This window comes from Natator depressus, chromosome 16, assembly GCF_965152275.1.
Source record: "Natator depressus isolate rNatDep1 chromosome 16, rNatDep2.hap1, whole genome shotgun sequence".
Classification (NCBI taxonomy): Eukaryota; Metazoa; Chordata; order Testudines; family Cheloniidae; genus Natator; species Natator depressus.
Window position 1 is genome coordinate 4,030,577 of NC_134249.1, and position 16,379 is coordinate 4,046,955.

At 57.3% G+C, this 16,379-nt stretch overlaps 1 protein-coding gene across 2 annotated transcripts in view; it reads right to left on the reverse strand.

Moving 5' to 3' along the window:
* The window catches only part of ALAD (aminolevulinate dehydratase), a 28,241-nt gene that overhangs the window by 2,540 nt on the left and 9,322 nt on the right, over nucleotides 1-16,379 (reverse strand). For both annotated transcript variants that reach the window (XM_074973556.1, XM_074973557.1), the window contains exons 2-11: nucleotides 13,647-13,794; nucleotides 11,529-11,579; nucleotides 9,605-9,701; nucleotides 8,711-8,846; nucleotides 7,947-8,030; nucleotides 7,472-7,560; nucleotides 7,044-7,099; nucleotides 3,207-3,294; nucleotides 1,883-1,969; nucleotides 1,056-1,185 (exon numbers count right to left, since the gene is read on the reverse strand). In XM_074973556.1, the coding sequence (XP_074829657.1) occupies nucleotides 1,056-1,185; nucleotides 1,883-1,969; nucleotides 3,207-3,294; nucleotides 7,044-7,099; nucleotides 7,472-7,560; nucleotides 7,947-8,030; nucleotides 8,711-8,846; nucleotides 9,605-9,701; nucleotides 11,529-11,579; nucleotides 13,647-13,759 (931 nt within the window). In that variant the 5' untranslated portion in view covers nucleotides 13,760-13,794. The remainder of the gene's footprint in view (nucleotides 1-1,055; nucleotides 1,186-1,882; nucleotides 1,970-3,206; nucleotides 3,295-7,043; nucleotides 7,100-7,471; nucleotides 7,561-7,946; nucleotides 8,031-8,710; nucleotides 8,847-9,604; nucleotides 9,702-11,528; nucleotides 11,580-13,646; nucleotides 13,795-16,379) is intronic.

The following is a 16,379-nucleotide window of genomic DNA, read 5'->3' on the forward strand; positions in this document are numbered from 1 at the left end:
ACATGACATTCAGCTACTCCAGAATCTCAGCTCTCTGGGTTCCTACACCCCATTGCTACTGAGAGAACCTTCTAACCATGCCTGGGGATGAACAAAGCAGGGAGATATGCCTGAGCCTGCAAACAGCCTAGAACAATGATTCTGAGGTACAACTCCCATGGCCTCGCATCACCGTGGGGAGCTTACAGTTCTGAATGTATACCTCAACCCATGGACCAACATTCCAGTCAAGAACTCGCCCCTCTCCTCTGAGGGTTTTGGACACCTGCTCTGACATATTTCTTAACAACAAGCACCAGCCAGTGGGGAATTCCCATAGGAGCCAGCTCCAAGAGGGGAGCCTGGTCTCGTGATCACATCACAGGAATGCAGCTGGGAGGACGGGGGATTCCACAGAGTCACAGTGGGACTGGAGCTGGGTTCGTTGTGTCTCAGCTAAAGGAGCTGGAGCCTGGGCTCTAAATCAGGAATCAGGCAAAAGGCTGCTGAGCTTGGGTTGTTTTCTCCCAGGAAGATACATTCAGAAATAAGCCCCAGTGAATAGTTCCTGTACAGCCCCTTTCATCCAGTGGGCTCCCTGCAGCCTGGGGAAGGCAGAAACCCCTTTGCTAGATGAGGAGCCAAGAGGTGCAACAACTCGCCAGGTCACCCAGGAGGTGGCCGAGCTGGAGTAGAACCCAGGAGTCCGGGCTCTCAGGCCCCCTGTATAACCGCACTTCGTGTCTCCTAAGAAGCCAGAGAGAACTCTACTTGGATTGCTACCAAGCTGGCTGGAAAAGCACAGGCCGTGTGGGGCAGTGCTACGGTGCTTTAGAAATCGGCTTTTGTTAAAGGATTGAGGAGTTCGGAGTTCCACTGGGCCTGGCTCTGCATTCCAGGGTCAGCCTCCAGCACAGTCATGACTGGGACTGGTCCCATAGTCTTGGGGGACTCCCAGGGTTCAGGCTGCCCCACCACCGCAGTGGCCCAGAGGGGAAGAGAATCCAGGGCCCCAGTTCCTCCAGCCGCTTGGGGCCTTGCTAGTCATAACGCTGACCCTGCCCAGCCTCACTCACCTGCTCGCCTGAACCCGGTCATCACTTCCATGACAGCAGTCTTTAGGCTAAAGGCCCCTGCCTGTGCTCCGTGCCACAGCATGGCAAACTCCCCTGACACGTGGTAAACAGCCAGCGGGTGGGTGGGATGCTGAAAACAGCAGCAGGAAGGTCAGTGAGACAACCCTGACCCCCAAGCTGCATGACCCAGCCCTGCCGAGTCCTGCAGTGCTGGCAGCAAAGCAGGGGCTCAAGGCAGGTTGTTCTGTAGCCACCGACTCTCAAGGCCTTGGGAGTTAGAGGGAGCAGTGTCTGCAGTGTGCCTTTAGCAACCCCACCCACGAGATCAGGATCTTCGGGGGGATGGCAGGTGCCGCCATGTCATGGGCCGGTTGTCAGTGTTTGAATGGCTAGGGTTAGAAACACAGAGCTCCAGTAACTGGGAGGATTCAGGGCAGAGCTTCCAAGCAGCAAGGCTTCCCCATCCCAGATGGGCACGTTAACAAAACACCGGGGTCTAAGCAGCCTACCATTATCCCAGCCAGAGCAAGATGCTCCCTCTCCCCCAACTCACTATATTGGTGGGAGCTACAGCAACATGCCCATGGGGAGCACGGTGCCGAGGAGCCTCCCCCTAGGGTAAATCGATTGGAAGGTGCTCCAGGGTCTAGGACTGTGCTGCAGCTTGTACACTGCTGCACTCCCGGCTCAGGGCCTTTTCTGCCCTCTGCTAGGCCCAGGGGATTGTCCCCTCTGGCTTTAGTCTCTTGGTCGAGCCCAATGCCCACTCTACAGCCACCCACTCTGTGCCCCATCTCCAGAGACAGTCCCTGCCAAACAGGGCTCACTTTGGCCTTGACATCTCTCACGAGGTCGAGGTAGGGCATCCCCGGCTTCACCATCAGCATGTCTGCTCCCTCCCGCACATCCCGGTCCTGCAAGGAGAGAACAGGTCAGGGCGGGGGCCTGTGAGAACAGCACGGGGACTGGGGGGTGGGGGGACCAGCGAGTCAGCCTGATGGCTGCAGCCCAGGTCCTGGCCCCAGTGGGAGGGGAGAGCCCCTTCCAGGGGACAGTCCGGTCTTCCTAGCACCCTTTGTGCTCCGCACGGCACTAGCAACAAACAGAGCACAGCTAAGGGCAGGCCAGCTGGAGCCATCCTGCAGTCAGCCCCACTCCCACGCAGGAAGGGAGACGATCCCCTAGGCTGTGTGATATGAAAGGGATGACAGCGGGTCTGCGTTTCAAAGAGGAAGACCATGAGGGGAATGGTACGCTTGCCCAGGCCAGCCGCCAGAGGCTGAGGCTCCTTCATGTTAGACCCAAACACAACACCCCCTCCCCTGCCCCCAGAGCTGGTGTTGGCTCAGCCCACTCACTGCTCTGTGTGACTGACAAACATGAGCCATTGCAAGCTGGGTCAGAGGGGCTGAGCTGGGCTCATGGCCTCTGCAGGCCCTAGGATCTCTGGGCAAGCAGGGGCTGGAGCAGGAGACGGGGAAGCCTACTCAGCTCTTTGCTAGAGGATGGGTTTGCCCGAAAATGGCGGATGTGCATGGAGATTGTGGTTGTGACAAAAAGAACAGCAGTAACATGCATAAGGCCAACGTGACAGCTACCAACAGCATCCTCTGCTGAGCTGAATCCTCAGGCCCACATGCCAAGTGAAGCCAGGAGAGGCCCAGCTGCTTGGCATTGCTGAGCTGGACAACCCCAGGGGTTAGCAGTCCCCCAGCTCGCTGCAGGAAATCCTCAGCTGTTCCAGGCCAGAGCCACTCCTGGCTGCTCCCACCTCACAGCACTGTGGGACTGCTTCCCTGGGCCCTCACTGGGCCCACCCTCCAGGTGAGGTGGGGTCTAATCGGTGGGACAAGCTTGCCCTGCTGCTGCCCAGGTTGTCCCAGGGCAGGTACAACAGGCATGGGGTCCCGAGGATCTGCCACACCGCGACGCCCACTCCTGTCATGGAAAGAAGTCAGGTCTCGGAGGGGAGGGGAGACCCACCTCCCCACTCAGCCCCCGGATCAGCCTGGAGGAGAGGGCAGCTCTTGGCACCTAGCCATGCTGGGATTCACTCTGCTGCAGGACATTACTGTGACACCAACACCTACTGCCTAGGGCAGCTGGGCTGTGGGCCCATGGGTGGTGCCCCCTGTGGGCAGGCTCACTCACCACAGCTCGCAGGGCCAGGCCGCGGGCGCCTGGGGGAAGCTGGTAACATCGTCGGTCTCCGAATGCAGGTTTGGACAGCGCAGCGTCTCTGGGAACACGAAGGAGACACCAGGCAGTAAAACAGCAGTCTGGCTTCAGAGAATTCCCAGGAACCAGCACCCCCCTCCCAGGAGAGCCCAGGCACCAGGCGACCTGCCCGTAGCGACCCCCTTGCTGGGGCGGAGCAAAGCAGGGGGAAGGAGGTACCTTAGTAGCATCCCATCCTTCTCCCAATCCAGGAGGCAGCGGCTTGCTTAGCCACCCTGAAATCCCACCAGAGAGAACTCTGCCCCCCACTGAGGCCTGGCGGCCTGTGACAAAGTGGGAATTTTTGTAATATTTTTATGAAGCCTGTGTGTGCATCAGTTTCCTTCATATTTTGCAAGGCTGCCCAGTTGAGGAGGGTGGGGAGCGGTTTGCTCTCAGGGCAGGTTAAGAGACATAGGCGTGAATATTGCCTGGCTGTCTGAGGCTCTGCCTATACTACAGCTTATGTCGGCAAAACTTACGTCACTCAGGGATGTGAATAAACCACCCCACAGAGCAACATAAGTTACACCGACAGACGCGCCGGTGTGGACAGAGCTCTGTTGGTCGAGAGCTTCTCTTGCCGACAGGCTCCGGCTGCTTGCAGGGCTGGAGTAGTTAAGCCGAGAGGAAAGTTTTCTCCCGTAGATTGAGAGCAGCTACATTAAAGAGCGTACAGTGGCGCAGCTGCACTGCTGTAAACTCTCAGGCCATGTCTACACTAGCACTTATGTCGGCAAAACTTCTGTTGTTCAGGGGTGTGAAAAAAACATCCCCCTGAGCGACGTAAGTTTTGCTGGCATAAGCACTGGTGTGCACAGCGCTGTAGGTGGGAAAGCCTCTCCTGACAACATAGTAGGACCGCCACTCATTGACCTGGTTTTATGATGTCGACAGGAGAGCTCTCGCCCATCGGCATAACGCGGCTACTGGAGTGATCTTACAGCAGCACCATTTGTAAGTGTAGACATGGCCTCAGTGTAGCCGTGCCCTAAGCCGGGATGGGTCATTAAAAATGACTGGCCTGAGGACAATGGCAAATCCTATCAACATGACTGACACCTAGTAGGGAGGTAGATTTCCCCCCTCTCAGCTGGAGAACAAAGGACTGGGAGGTGTGAGGTGGAGGAGAAGAGTTGGCTGCTGGAAGGAGTCTGGGCTCTCACCTGGGAACTGACCAAGGAAGTTGGATGGACACACACAGAGCTTCAGCAGTGGGGTTGACTACAGCTTGGCTGGGCTCTGGGCTGACCAGAATGGTCTGTGCTTTAACCTTCAATTCTCTCTGCCAACCTAAGGACTTCCTATGCTGTGTTCCAGCTGATTAATAAACCCAACTGATTCGACAGTGCTGTTTGAGGTCTGGTCTACACTACAGATCTATATCGGTATAACTGAAAAATCCATCCTCTGAGCGACATAATACCACCAACGTAACTCCCCGTGTAGCCAGCGCTATGTCGGCAGGAGAACTTCTCCTGGTGACAAAGCTATTGCCTCTAGGGGAGGTGGATTAACTAAGCCAATGGGAAATCTCTCTTCATTAAAACACTACAGCAGCGCAGCTGTGCCAATGCAGCGTTTTAAGTGTAGACGTGCTGAGTGTTACTGCAAACGCTCGCGGAGGTGCGTTAATCCCTGCAGCGCATACAAGTCTCTGCCACGAGTCTGTCTCGGGTGGACTTGCTGGACAGAGCTCCCGCCGTGCAGCAGGGGAGCTGATGGCCCAGAGGTCCAGTCTAAGGAGGTGGGGAGGCCATGGGGCTTACTTTGGAGGAAGAGTGAGACCCCAGCAGGTCTGGCACTCTGCAGGGGTTCCTCCTAGAGACTGTTCCAAAGCTGGAGCATAGCACTGATCCCGTAGATCTGTGACACAGCCCCGCCCCAGCAAGCGCACAGGCTGCAATAACACAGTCCATCACCCCCAGCTCCCCTAGGGCAGTGGTCCCCAAACTTTTTACCTCATACTCCCCAGGGCTGGAAGCGGGGTCACAGACGGGGTAAGGGAGCCTTGGCCTGGGGCTGAGGCTGGCAACGGGGGCTGGGGCCAGAAGTGGAGCTGGATGGCACGCCCCCCCCACTGAATGTTCCTCCATGCCCCCCTAGGGGGGGCATGCCCCACAGTTTGGGGACCTCTGCTCTAGGGTCTGGAATGAGTTAGTTCAGACCCCACTGTGACGTTGCACTCCACATGTTTTATGGAAATATGATAATGAGTGTGGCTATGACGTAACTGGAATATGCTTTATGCAAAAGGTCCCTTGTAAGGTATCATTACAAAACTTGTGATCTACTGAGTGTGCTCATCCTATTTGTATGAATGTATCATTCTTGGATCTGAAGCTAGGAATATGCAGCACAACTCTGAGGTCCTACTGTAATTATGCAAATCTCGCAGGACATGTGACCATGTCACATGATACTGGAATTCATCTTAAACCTGGTGCTTTTGCATTTAGAAGGAGGGGTGGGAACCCAGAGAGAGATACAAAGGATTCCTGCCTTGCGCCAAACTATAGAAGGGGGTGGAGGAGAACAAAGGGGGCTGCAGTCATTAGAATTCCCCTAGTTACAAAGGGAACTAACAAGGATTGTACCAGCGGAAAGGACTGGGCCCAGACTAGGAAGGATTCCAGTCTATGAAAGAAGCTTATTGGAACATCTCTAAAGGTGAGATTTACCTGTATTCAGTTTCTTAATGTATTAGGCTTAGACTTGTGTGTTTTGTTTTATTTTTCTTAGTAACTTACTTTGTTCTCTCTGTTATTACTTGGAACCACTTAAATCCTACTTTTTATACTTAATAAAATCACTTTTGTTTATTAATTAACCCAGAGTAAGTGATTAATACCTGGGGGAGCAAACCGCTGTGCATTTCTCTCTATCAGTGTTATAGAGAGCGGACAATTTATGAGTTTACTCTGTATAAGCTTTATACAGAGTAAAATGGATTTATTTGGGGTTTGGATCCTATTGGGAACTGGGTGTCTGGAGATAGGTGACCTGCTAAGCAGTTTTTGGTTAAAGTCTGCAGTTTTGGGGGCATGGACCAGACCTGGGTCTGTGTTGCAGTAGGTTTGCGTGTCTGGCTCAACAAGGCAGGGCTCTGGAGTCCCAAGCTGACAGGAAAAATGGGCTCAGAGGTAGTCTCAGCACATCAGGTGACAGTCCCAAGGGGGTCTCTGTGACCGAATCCGTCACACCCACCTCTCCCCACTTTTCTGAGCCAGAGCTCAGCCCGTTCAATGGACCTGCTAGCCCAGCGAGTTGGGACCATCCCCAACACTCCCTCTCTGGGGTGAGATGGGCTCTGTGCAGTTCTGCAGCAGTTCCAGTTGACTCCACACTCCCCCTCCTGCCCCAGGTGTCCCTACTTGAGAAGCAGCTTGCAGGGCTGAGAGCACTGACAAGAAACAGAGCTGAAGCCAGGTGGGAGCAGAAGTCATCTCCAGGCTTGGCAGGAGGAAGAGTGAATCTCTGCAGAGCTATACTCTGAGGGACAGATGAAAATCCCTGTGTGGGAGCAAATACTAGTCTGCCCTCCCCATCCCTTTCCTGGAGAAGTAGATACATTCCCCATTTTACACATGGGGAAACTGAGGCACAAAGCTCAGCGCAAGTTAGTGAGAGTCCCAGACCCAGAGCTCGGGGCTCCGGAGTCCTACGTTCAAATTGCTTGGATCTGCAGGCCAAGCACAAACCCTTTGGGGTTAGACACGGAGCTCGGCCAACACACTGCTCACACTCACCCCTGCCCTGGGAGACACTCACCTGAAAGGGCCATAGAAACAGGAAGCAAACTTGGCGCTGTAGCTCATCACAGAGACCTGCAGGGGGCAGGAGAGACATGGCAGGGACACCACAGTTGCCTCCCGGCCCAGCGTGGAGGTGGAGGTGGGGGAGAAAGTCTCTGCTGCAATTCTCTTGTACTGTTTTCCAACCCCCCAGGCAGGAGCCCTGGCATCACCCCTCCTCCTCATCCACAGGCATGCCCTTCCCATCCACTGGAAGCCCCTCCCTGTGGCCCCATGGAAGCTACCACTGGACGCCCTGGCCTACCACTGTGGAAAGCAGGGAGCTCCCTTCTCCACAGGCCCTGTTCCATACCATCTCCCCTCCACTACGCACACAGTTCCAGCTGTGACACCGCTCCATACTGAGCCCGGACCGACCCCAGCGTGCGTGCTGCCCCTGCCCACCTTGTTGCCCATGTTATTGGAGATCAGAGCCTCTTTCATGGCTGCGATGCGTCCGTCCATCATGTCCGAGGGGGCCACGATGTGGCATCCTGCAGGGAGAGAGCACGGGCACTGAAGAACTGCAAGGAGCAGTCCCTGCTCCAGGAGCCATTCCTGGCCATGGGGGGGACTCAAAATTGACGTCCCAGCAGCCAGGAGTGCCAGGACCTGGCTGGGGAGTAGAGCCACTGCTCAGCTTGGCTGGGGACCGCATGCCAGAACCTGCTGGAGGAGAGCAACTGGTTCAGCCACCCCAGTGCCCCAGAAGCTGCAGGTGGAGCCGAGGGGAGATAGGATGGGCTCACAGCCCCTCAAGGAGAGGCCAGTGGCTGCTACCCCCCCTCAGCACTGCTCAGGTATGTTCCTGGTAGGGCCAAAAAGCAGGGTGAAGCCAGGCAGCCAGCAAGAACCTGCTGCTGCTGGGAACCCCTCTCACCTGCCTTAGCATAGGCTAGTGACACCTCTGCCAGCCGCTGGCAGCTGGCCTCGTTCTGGATGGTGCCATCCTTCCGCAGGATCCCTGCAAGACAAGCCCAGGGTTAGACGGGGAGCACAGAGCACCAGCCAGAACTGCCAGGAGCCCCTCTGCACAGGAGCCACTGGAGAGGGGAGAGAGCCCGCACGCCACACCCAGCTCTGCAGGATTGCAGGGTGTGACTGGGCGGGGGGAGCAGGTTCCTGGAGATGGCTGAAATCTGGTGCGGGGTTTGGCACAGCCTGGGGGTGAGGCCAAGGAAGCCAACTAGAAGACCAAGGCCCTGCCGGCTGGAGGTGGCGTGTCCATCCCAACTGCTGAGGGAGCAGGGTTAGGACAAAGGGGGGGGGGGGGCGCAGTGGTCATGCTGGGGAGGGAGGGCCCTGGCAGGCAGAGCCCAGAGAACTAACTCTCACACCTGGCTGTGGGACCACGTGTGAGGAGAATGGAGTGGCCGGCCGTGCATTGTTCAGTCACTGCAGCCTTTGATCTAATTCTGCCTACCCCCCCAGGGTCCCCTGGCCTCCACGCTCAGTGCCCTGGCATAGCCAGCACATCGCACCACGAAGTCATGTGCGGACAGGGGGCAGGGTGCATCCCCAGCAAAGAGCCCACTAGCTGAGCACACACCAGCGAGGCCCTTCCTCCCCTCCAGCCGGCAGCCTGGCTCATCTCGTGGCCATCGATCCATGCAGAGGAGGGTGGGTGGCTGCCCTGGTGCTCACCGCAGTGCCCGTGAGAGGTATAGGGGCACAGGCAGACGTCACAGGCAATCAGTAGCTCTGGGAAGGAGGAACGGATCTTCTTTATGGCCTGGATGGCTGGGGTGTTCTCAACGTCAGCAGCCGAGCCCCTTTCATCCTGCAGGGGGAAGAGATGCTCCCCTGTAAATCCACAGGGCCAAAGGCCTCACCTCTCTGCCGGGTCCCCTTGCCCCACACAGAAACACAGACCCCGCATGGGCATGAAGGTGCAGCTGCTCTGCACACAGCTGAGGGTGTAGGAAGGAGGGTCCCACATCCTGTTGGAACTGGAGCCTGGAAAGGGCCCAGGGAGTTTTTGGAACAGTAAGGGATCAGATGTGGATTTACATCTCATCCCAACGCCAGCAGCTCCCCCAGTGACTGATGGAGAGCGTGCTCCCTATTGAGCCATCCACCCTGTTCCCCACAGCACAGTACTGCCCCCTAGCACCACCCAGGTGTCAACACTAAGGGTGAGCGCCCCTTACTGAGTCATCTGCACCTCTCCCTGCAGCGCCGCACCCCTAGCGCCACACTGGGTGGCACTGGGGTCAGCACGGACGAGGACAGCATACTCCACAGCCACCCATATCACTTGGGATGGACCGGGGAGGTCTCCCATCCAAGTGCTGTCCTCTCTCTACCCTGCTTAGCTTACAAGATCTGACAAGCCAGAGCCCAAGATCTCAGAGAACAAGTGAAAATGCAACTGAAGGACAAAGCCGGTGACTATGAACCTCCCAGCTGATCTGCCCCCAATCCCTCAGTTCTACCTGTGCCCCTGCATTAAACACCCCATAACCCTTCACCCCCAATCCCTCAGTTCTACCTGTGCCCCTGCATTAAACACCCCTGTGACCCTTCATCCCCACCAACCTTGGGGACTTTAGTGGGGACGCCAAAGATCAACACGCACTTCAGCCCCTCGTCCACTAGGGGGCGGAGCATCCCCTCCAGCTTGTTGACTCCATACCTAGAAGAACACAGGCGTGGGGGTGGTGCTGGAGGGCCACCCCAGTGCTCCTCCCACCCACAAATCAGCCGGGGCTCTGAGCTAGGTTAGTGCACGCAGCCCCTCGGCAGGCCAGGCACGGCTGGGCAGGCTGCTACCCACAGGCAGCCCGGGTGCCAGACCAGTGTCCCCGAGCAGGGCCATTCCCAGGGTAGCACACCTCTCAAACAACAAGGATCCCCAAGAAGCAGCCCCCACACAGCCCAAAGGGCTGCGACTAGCCGGGCGTGGCCCTGCCCATCATTAACCCTCCTCAATGCCAAGGCCAAGTTCCCAGCCCTCAGGCACTGCAGGGGACTGGGCCTCTCACCATGCCACCCAACAGGGAACTCCTGGCAGCTGCTGCCAGGCTGGCCTTGCCCCCAGCATAGGGAGAGCTGCATGTGTCTCCCACTCTGCCCACAGAGGGTCGTGCAGGCAGCTCAGTGCCGACTCTCCCATTCTCCTCCCCCATCCAGAGGGGTTTTTCACAGGCATGGCCATTCCTGCCCTGCCAGTGATATTGCATGGAGGTGCCTGGATTGGGGGGGGGGGAAGGAGGGGGGGGGTCCAGGTGAACACTCCATGCTCTCCCCCTCCCCACCTTCCCCCGCACCGGCCTGGCCAGGGGACAAGGCCAACACTCAGTGACTTTTACCCTGTCCTTGCTTCCTGAACGGGGACAGGGCAGGTTTCAGTCCCACTTAGCGAACAGCTTTGCAGGCAGCTGAGCATTCAGCAAGAGCAGATGCCTGCTGGAGATCTTGGGAGCAGCTGTGGGAGGAGCAGCCTGGAGCCTTATCTGGGGTTCCCAAGGGGCAGGGGGCAGTGGCAAGGCTTGCTGGTGTTCTATCTGCTGCCTGGGGACGAGCCCAGGGCGAGGGCTCTGCCCTGGGACGCTCCATTATCTCCCCGTTCATTACAAGGCCCTGCCCAGCCTCACACTTGCGGCTCAGCTCTACACGACTTCGGCTCTGGAGGCAGGACCGGCAGTGCCAGGAAATGCATGGAGGGCAACTGTGGGAGCCACCACCCCACTGGGGGGGGGGGGGGAGAGAGAGGTCGCAGAGGGTTGCCCTCCATCCTGACAGTGAGCGGGACCAATTCCCCAAGCCCAGCAGCATCACTGCTGGCAGAAAGGCCCAGGGCATGACAGGGCAGAAGGCACTGCCCTTGTTCAGCCCCAGCTCCTGCCACCAAGGTCCCCCAGACTTAAACGGGCAGGGATTTTATTCTAAAAACCCCAGCCCCCAGCTCCCACCTCGCCACTGCCCACTTCTCAGGCACGACATCCCCCTCCACAAGTGCCAGGGGAGCCAGGCCAGAGCCCTGCTGACAACAATGGCAGCCTCCGAGCACGGCTGCCAGGAGCCTGGTAAGATCCATGGCTCGGCCAGGGCCAATGCGCTCTACGGGAAGAGCAGCCTTAAAAGGGGACACCTGCTGCTACTGGAATTAACTGGTGCATTATGGGAATTCCTGGTAGCTATCCCATAGTGCCCCAGTGAGTGCTCACAGTTGGAGGGTGTATTCTCAGTTCATCCTCCCCTGTGTCCTTGTGCAGCTCCCAGAATCCCTCCGGCTGCTGGGTGCCATGCGCATCCCCAACATGGAGGCAGTGGGGGCTCCGTTGTCCTTGGCTAGACCCAGATGGAGGACACAGAATGGCCAATAAGGGCCCCCAACCCTGACCCCTGCAGCCTGGAGCTGGGCAGTCTCAGGCCCCGTCCCTTGAGATAAGGTGCACGGCAGGGAGCACTGTCCGGATTGCAGAACAGCCCTAGCACAACGATCTCCGCAGACTCCTACCTGGCCTGTCCGGGGAGGCTGGCGATTGGCTCCACGGCATCGGGGCTGTCACTGGGGAGTCAAACAGGACAAACAGCCAGTGAGAGTTGGGCTCTCCACAAAGTGAGGCTGCAAGCAGGGAGAGCCCCGTGACCGGACATGTCGGCTGTGTGTAAAGTCGGGCAGCTGAGCGAGCGAGCCAGAGATTGGGCTCAGCCATTTCCTGCACCAGCTGCTCAGTTCCCAGAAACACAGCGTCCAGGGCCCAATGCCAGGCAGCCTCCTTCTCCCTGTGGGCCTGGGAGTGATGGAGAGCAGCAGGAACAGGCATCCCACCCCCTTGCCACTCCAGTCCCAGAGCAGGAGCTCTGCAATGAGCCGAAGCATCATCCATCTGGGGACCAGCAGCTTAGACCTCGACGCTGCAGTGCAGAGCCACCAGGAGCTCCCCAGAGAGCAGAACAAGGCCATGCAGCAGCAGGGCCAAGGCAGGTTACAAAGGGAGCTCTCCGGCTCTCTAGGGGTTACAGTCTCAACTTCCTGAGCCTGATCCACAGGGTCTCATGCTGTTCTTGGGGGGACGGAGGTGGGGAGAAGAGAGGAGGAAGCCCCGACCCCAGCCGCACACACTGCATTTCCCTTGCAGCTGGGAGGGCCAGTAAGCTTCGTCCCAAGTGCCCCCTTAAGAGTCACCGCAGCGGGCAGAGACCAGCGCTTGGCCAGTTCTGCCTCCAGTGCTAGCTACAGAGGATCATCTGCATGGGCTCTTCCCACCACAGGCAGAGAACGTCACTGCCCAGGAGAGCCCAGCCCTGAGAGCAACCAGGCCAGGTTTACCCCGAGCCCCAGAGGCTGTGGCGGGTGCCACTCAGGGAGGGGCTCACAATGAAGCAAGTTCACAGCCTGGTGAACCGTCCAAGAGACCAGATGTCACGGCGTCACCAGGCAATGCTCTGGAACTACTCCCTATGAAGCCAGTCAGGACTCTGGGGGAGCCTCCACTCTCTGAGCAGACTGTCTCCAGGGCAAGAAGCTTACACAGCTTCGATGTTCCTGGGTCTGACCTCAGAGCATTCAGCTATGCAGCCATAGAGAGGGCTCTTAAAAGGCTGGAGCCGGATCTATTTGGGCGGCGCTTCATTGTGTACATGGACCATGCACCCTGGCGTGGCTGCACCAGATGAGGACTTGCTGTGGGAAGCCAGAGGGCCCTGCACCCTGACTCTCAGCCAGCTGGTAAAACAGAAGGTTTATTAGTCGACAGGAACACAACGTAGGACAGGAACTTGTTAGCACAGAAATCAGTGACTTTCAGCCAAGTCCATCTTGGGGGGAGGGGAGCCCAGAGCCAGGGCTCTGGTTCTCCCCCTGTGCAGCATCTGTGCAGGCAGCTGGAGCAACCCCCACAAAAGTCACACACCCTTATTCCCACCACCTAGATACTGGTGCAATACACTGAGGGGAAACTGAGGCACACACAGCATTCATGCGAAACAGTAATGTTCACATAACAAGGGAAAATCCCCACTTTGTCACAACAGATTCCACAGGGGTCATGGCCTCATTCAAACACAGCATGCTCAGGAGGGGATGTACAGCTCCAAGCCTGCCAGCGTCCCATAGACCACATCAGAAACCGCTCCCACTGGGCAGTGCACGCAGACAGGCTCTGCTGCCCCAGGACAGACATCTCAGCTCAGCAGCCCTGGCATTTCTGGGAGGGTTAAAAAACCGCCCCAGGAGAGGCGCCAGGCCAGTCACAGATGACAAGCTGATTCAGGTCCAGGGAAGGGTGGCAGTGAGCAGTTTCCCCTCGGAGACAGAGGTTACTATGGGGTGACATGCCCATGGCCACTTCCGCAGCGAAGGGAATTCAGAGCAGCTGCCCTGCCCCTCCCATTGCACACTCAGCCAAAGGCAGGATGCTGGTGTAGAGGGACCACGGCTCTGCTCTGGATGGCAGCTCTCACGTCCCTAGGTGGGTGGCTTGCAGACTCAGGGGTTGTACACTAGCCGGGAGCTGCTGCCCCTTTGTGTGACCTCTCTGAAGCAAGGAAGCTGCTCCACGGGCTCTGTCTGTCCCCAAGAGATCTCCTCTCGCCTTCCCAGCTGGGAGCACAGGCTCCAGCCCTCACTTACGTGACAAAGATGGGGTAGATGAGGTTAGAGGCATCGAAGGCCGTGGCCGAGGTCTGCCAGGAGCGCAGCACAGGGTGGAAGTAGCCACTGTGGAGCACAGACTGGGCCTGCATCCTGGAAACTCAGCAACGGGCTGTGAAAGGAGAGCCTGAAACACACAAGGAGAAACAGCAGTTTAGAGGCTGCACCCCAGGGAGAGTCACTCAAGCAAGTGCCTCAAGCCCTGCTCCAGGCAGCCTCTGACAGGCTGTGCCCCGTGGGAACACACGCGCACTACATGTGGGCTAAGCAAGGGGCTTCCACTGCTTCCCTCGGGAGACAATTCCACAGTTCAGTCAACAGCAACTGATACTCAAGCCAAGCTTTCCTGTGATTTGCCATGTGGACAGGGCACTGGGCTGGGAGCCAGGAGACCTGGGTTCCAGAGAGACTCTGTGCCTCGGTCTCCCATCTGTAAAACATGGATGATACTCACCCGCCTCTGCAAAGAGCTCAAAGATCTCTGGGTGAAAAGGTGAATTATTCAATCCATCCACATCTGTCACCACCAACCACCCCTGGCTGGCTGTCACAGCAACACCACACCGTGTCTCCACTCCTTGAACTCTGCAGAAGGCGCTTGGTGACACCTCCCACTTGAAAGTGCTTTTCAAAGCCCGTCTGAGCCTGGAGAAGCTGGGTCAAAGAATCCAGCTGTAACGGTCTGGCTCAAACACAGTTAACCCTTCAGGGACGCTGCAGGAACATCTCCCCAGACCAGCACCATTCAGGCACCAGTGATGCTAATTCCTGGATCCGTTAGTTACCCAGTCCCAGGTAACAGAGACAAAAAGGAACCGAACTGCCTGCTCACAGGACCAAGACCCACGTACTGCTCCGGAGGTATCCGCACACCAGTCCCACCACATGCTTTCAGCTCTGGTTAGTACGGCGATTTAGGTCATGCAGATCACGTCCTTCCCATGGCCACCTGGCTTCTCTCCTACAGCAATCACAACAGGGCCTCAGCAGCTGATCTGCCACAGACTGCTAGAGCTGCAGGAGGAAGAACACAGTCACTTCTAGCTCTACAAGTTCTTGAGAGCGTGGCTGACAACATCAAGTGATGACTGAAGGAGGAAGTGAAGAGCATGAGAATCCGATCAGCAGCATTATGGTCCGATATCTGGCAAGCCACTACAGCTAGATAGCAACCTCCCCAGGAATCCCCTTCCGAAGGTTCTCAGGCAGATAAACCATCGCTACCAGCCCTGCCATCCAACCTTCACACGGTCACTGGTCCCTTGGCCTAGCAGTGCTTCCTGGCCTGAGTCCAGGGCTGGACACTGCCCATCCCAGAGCCCCTCCAGCGGGGTTATCAGTGCCAGACCCTTCTGCAAAGGCTGTATTTGCATCAGGGAGGAAAAGCAGAGGCACCCCCTCAAGCGGACATGTGGATACTGCAGCCCGGATATTCCTGTGAGAAGAGGAGGCTCTCACGGGCGGGGGTCCCCGAAGGAGCCAGGAGACGCAGGCTGCAGTGCAGTGACTGCCACACACAAGACGCCTGGACAACAACCGCTGGTTTGCTCAGCGTGGTGGTGGAGGCAGCTGCCGGCTCTGAATAGCTATCCAACGGGCAGGCTCCGAAGCTGCCAGTGCTGGTGAGCTGCAATGGGCCAGGCTGACACAACATCCCGTCTCCTCCCGTCACTGCCATGGTGGGAACTCCCCACTCCACGTCCATTAACGTAGCACCGGACACTGAGCTGCACAGCTCCAGGGAGAGGCTACATCCCTCGGCCCCAAGAGAACCCCGAGATGCAGCAAGAATGAGGCTGCCAGTGTCCCGCTGTGCACAAGCCAGCCCCTCAAGATCCAGGGGGACCTGCCCAAGCCCCCTCAATCCTCCACCTCCCGCATAGCCATAGAGGGCAGCTGTGCACAAAGGCCCTTCTGCTGCCAGTCAAAGTGACCTTGGCTAGTCCTAGAGGTCACACCGCCTCCAGCACCCAGGGCAAAACAGAGCCTTGGGTAAGTGCCAGGAGCAGAATGACTCAGCTTGTGTTAGAGAACCTGGAGCCCAGCCAGTAAGAGAAAGAAGCAGATGTGAAAACCAGAGACCAGGCACTGACAGTGAAATCTATCTATCTTTACCCTCCCACCCATGAAGATAGTATCCAAGAGCCTTCCTTGTAAGATCGACAGCAACTGCATAGTCTCCTGCGGACCTCCAGGATTTCATTTTCAGGGTTGAAACTCTGCTTGGGGTAGAGATTTTGTTTCTGAAATAAGAGTTAGAAAAGACTGACCCAGTCAGCATGGCCATGCCAGGCCCACGCAGGATCGTGCCCTACACCAAGCACTTGGTCCATTCCAACAGCATGGCCCAGACCACTTCTTTGACAAGCAATCCCACAGATCTTTCCCCATGCTCAGATTAAGCTCTCGCGTAAAGATGAGCAGGAGCCAACTAGCCCCTATCTGCTAAGGGCTGTGTTTGGGAGGTTGAGTTCTAGTCTATGCCAGCCTCATGATTACCTTGTGCCAGCTCCTAGGGGCAGTGCTGAGAGCATACAGCACCCAGCGCAGTGGGCTCCAATCCCGGGGTGGGCCTGTGGGCACGCCCAACACGAACACAGCCGTGGGGTTCCCGCCTTTGCTGTCAGCAGCAAAGCACTGAATAGCAATGACGAACCTGGCAGTGAAGAGCTCCAGGTCAGGACCTGACAAGCCAGTCCCCAAAGAGTTGTG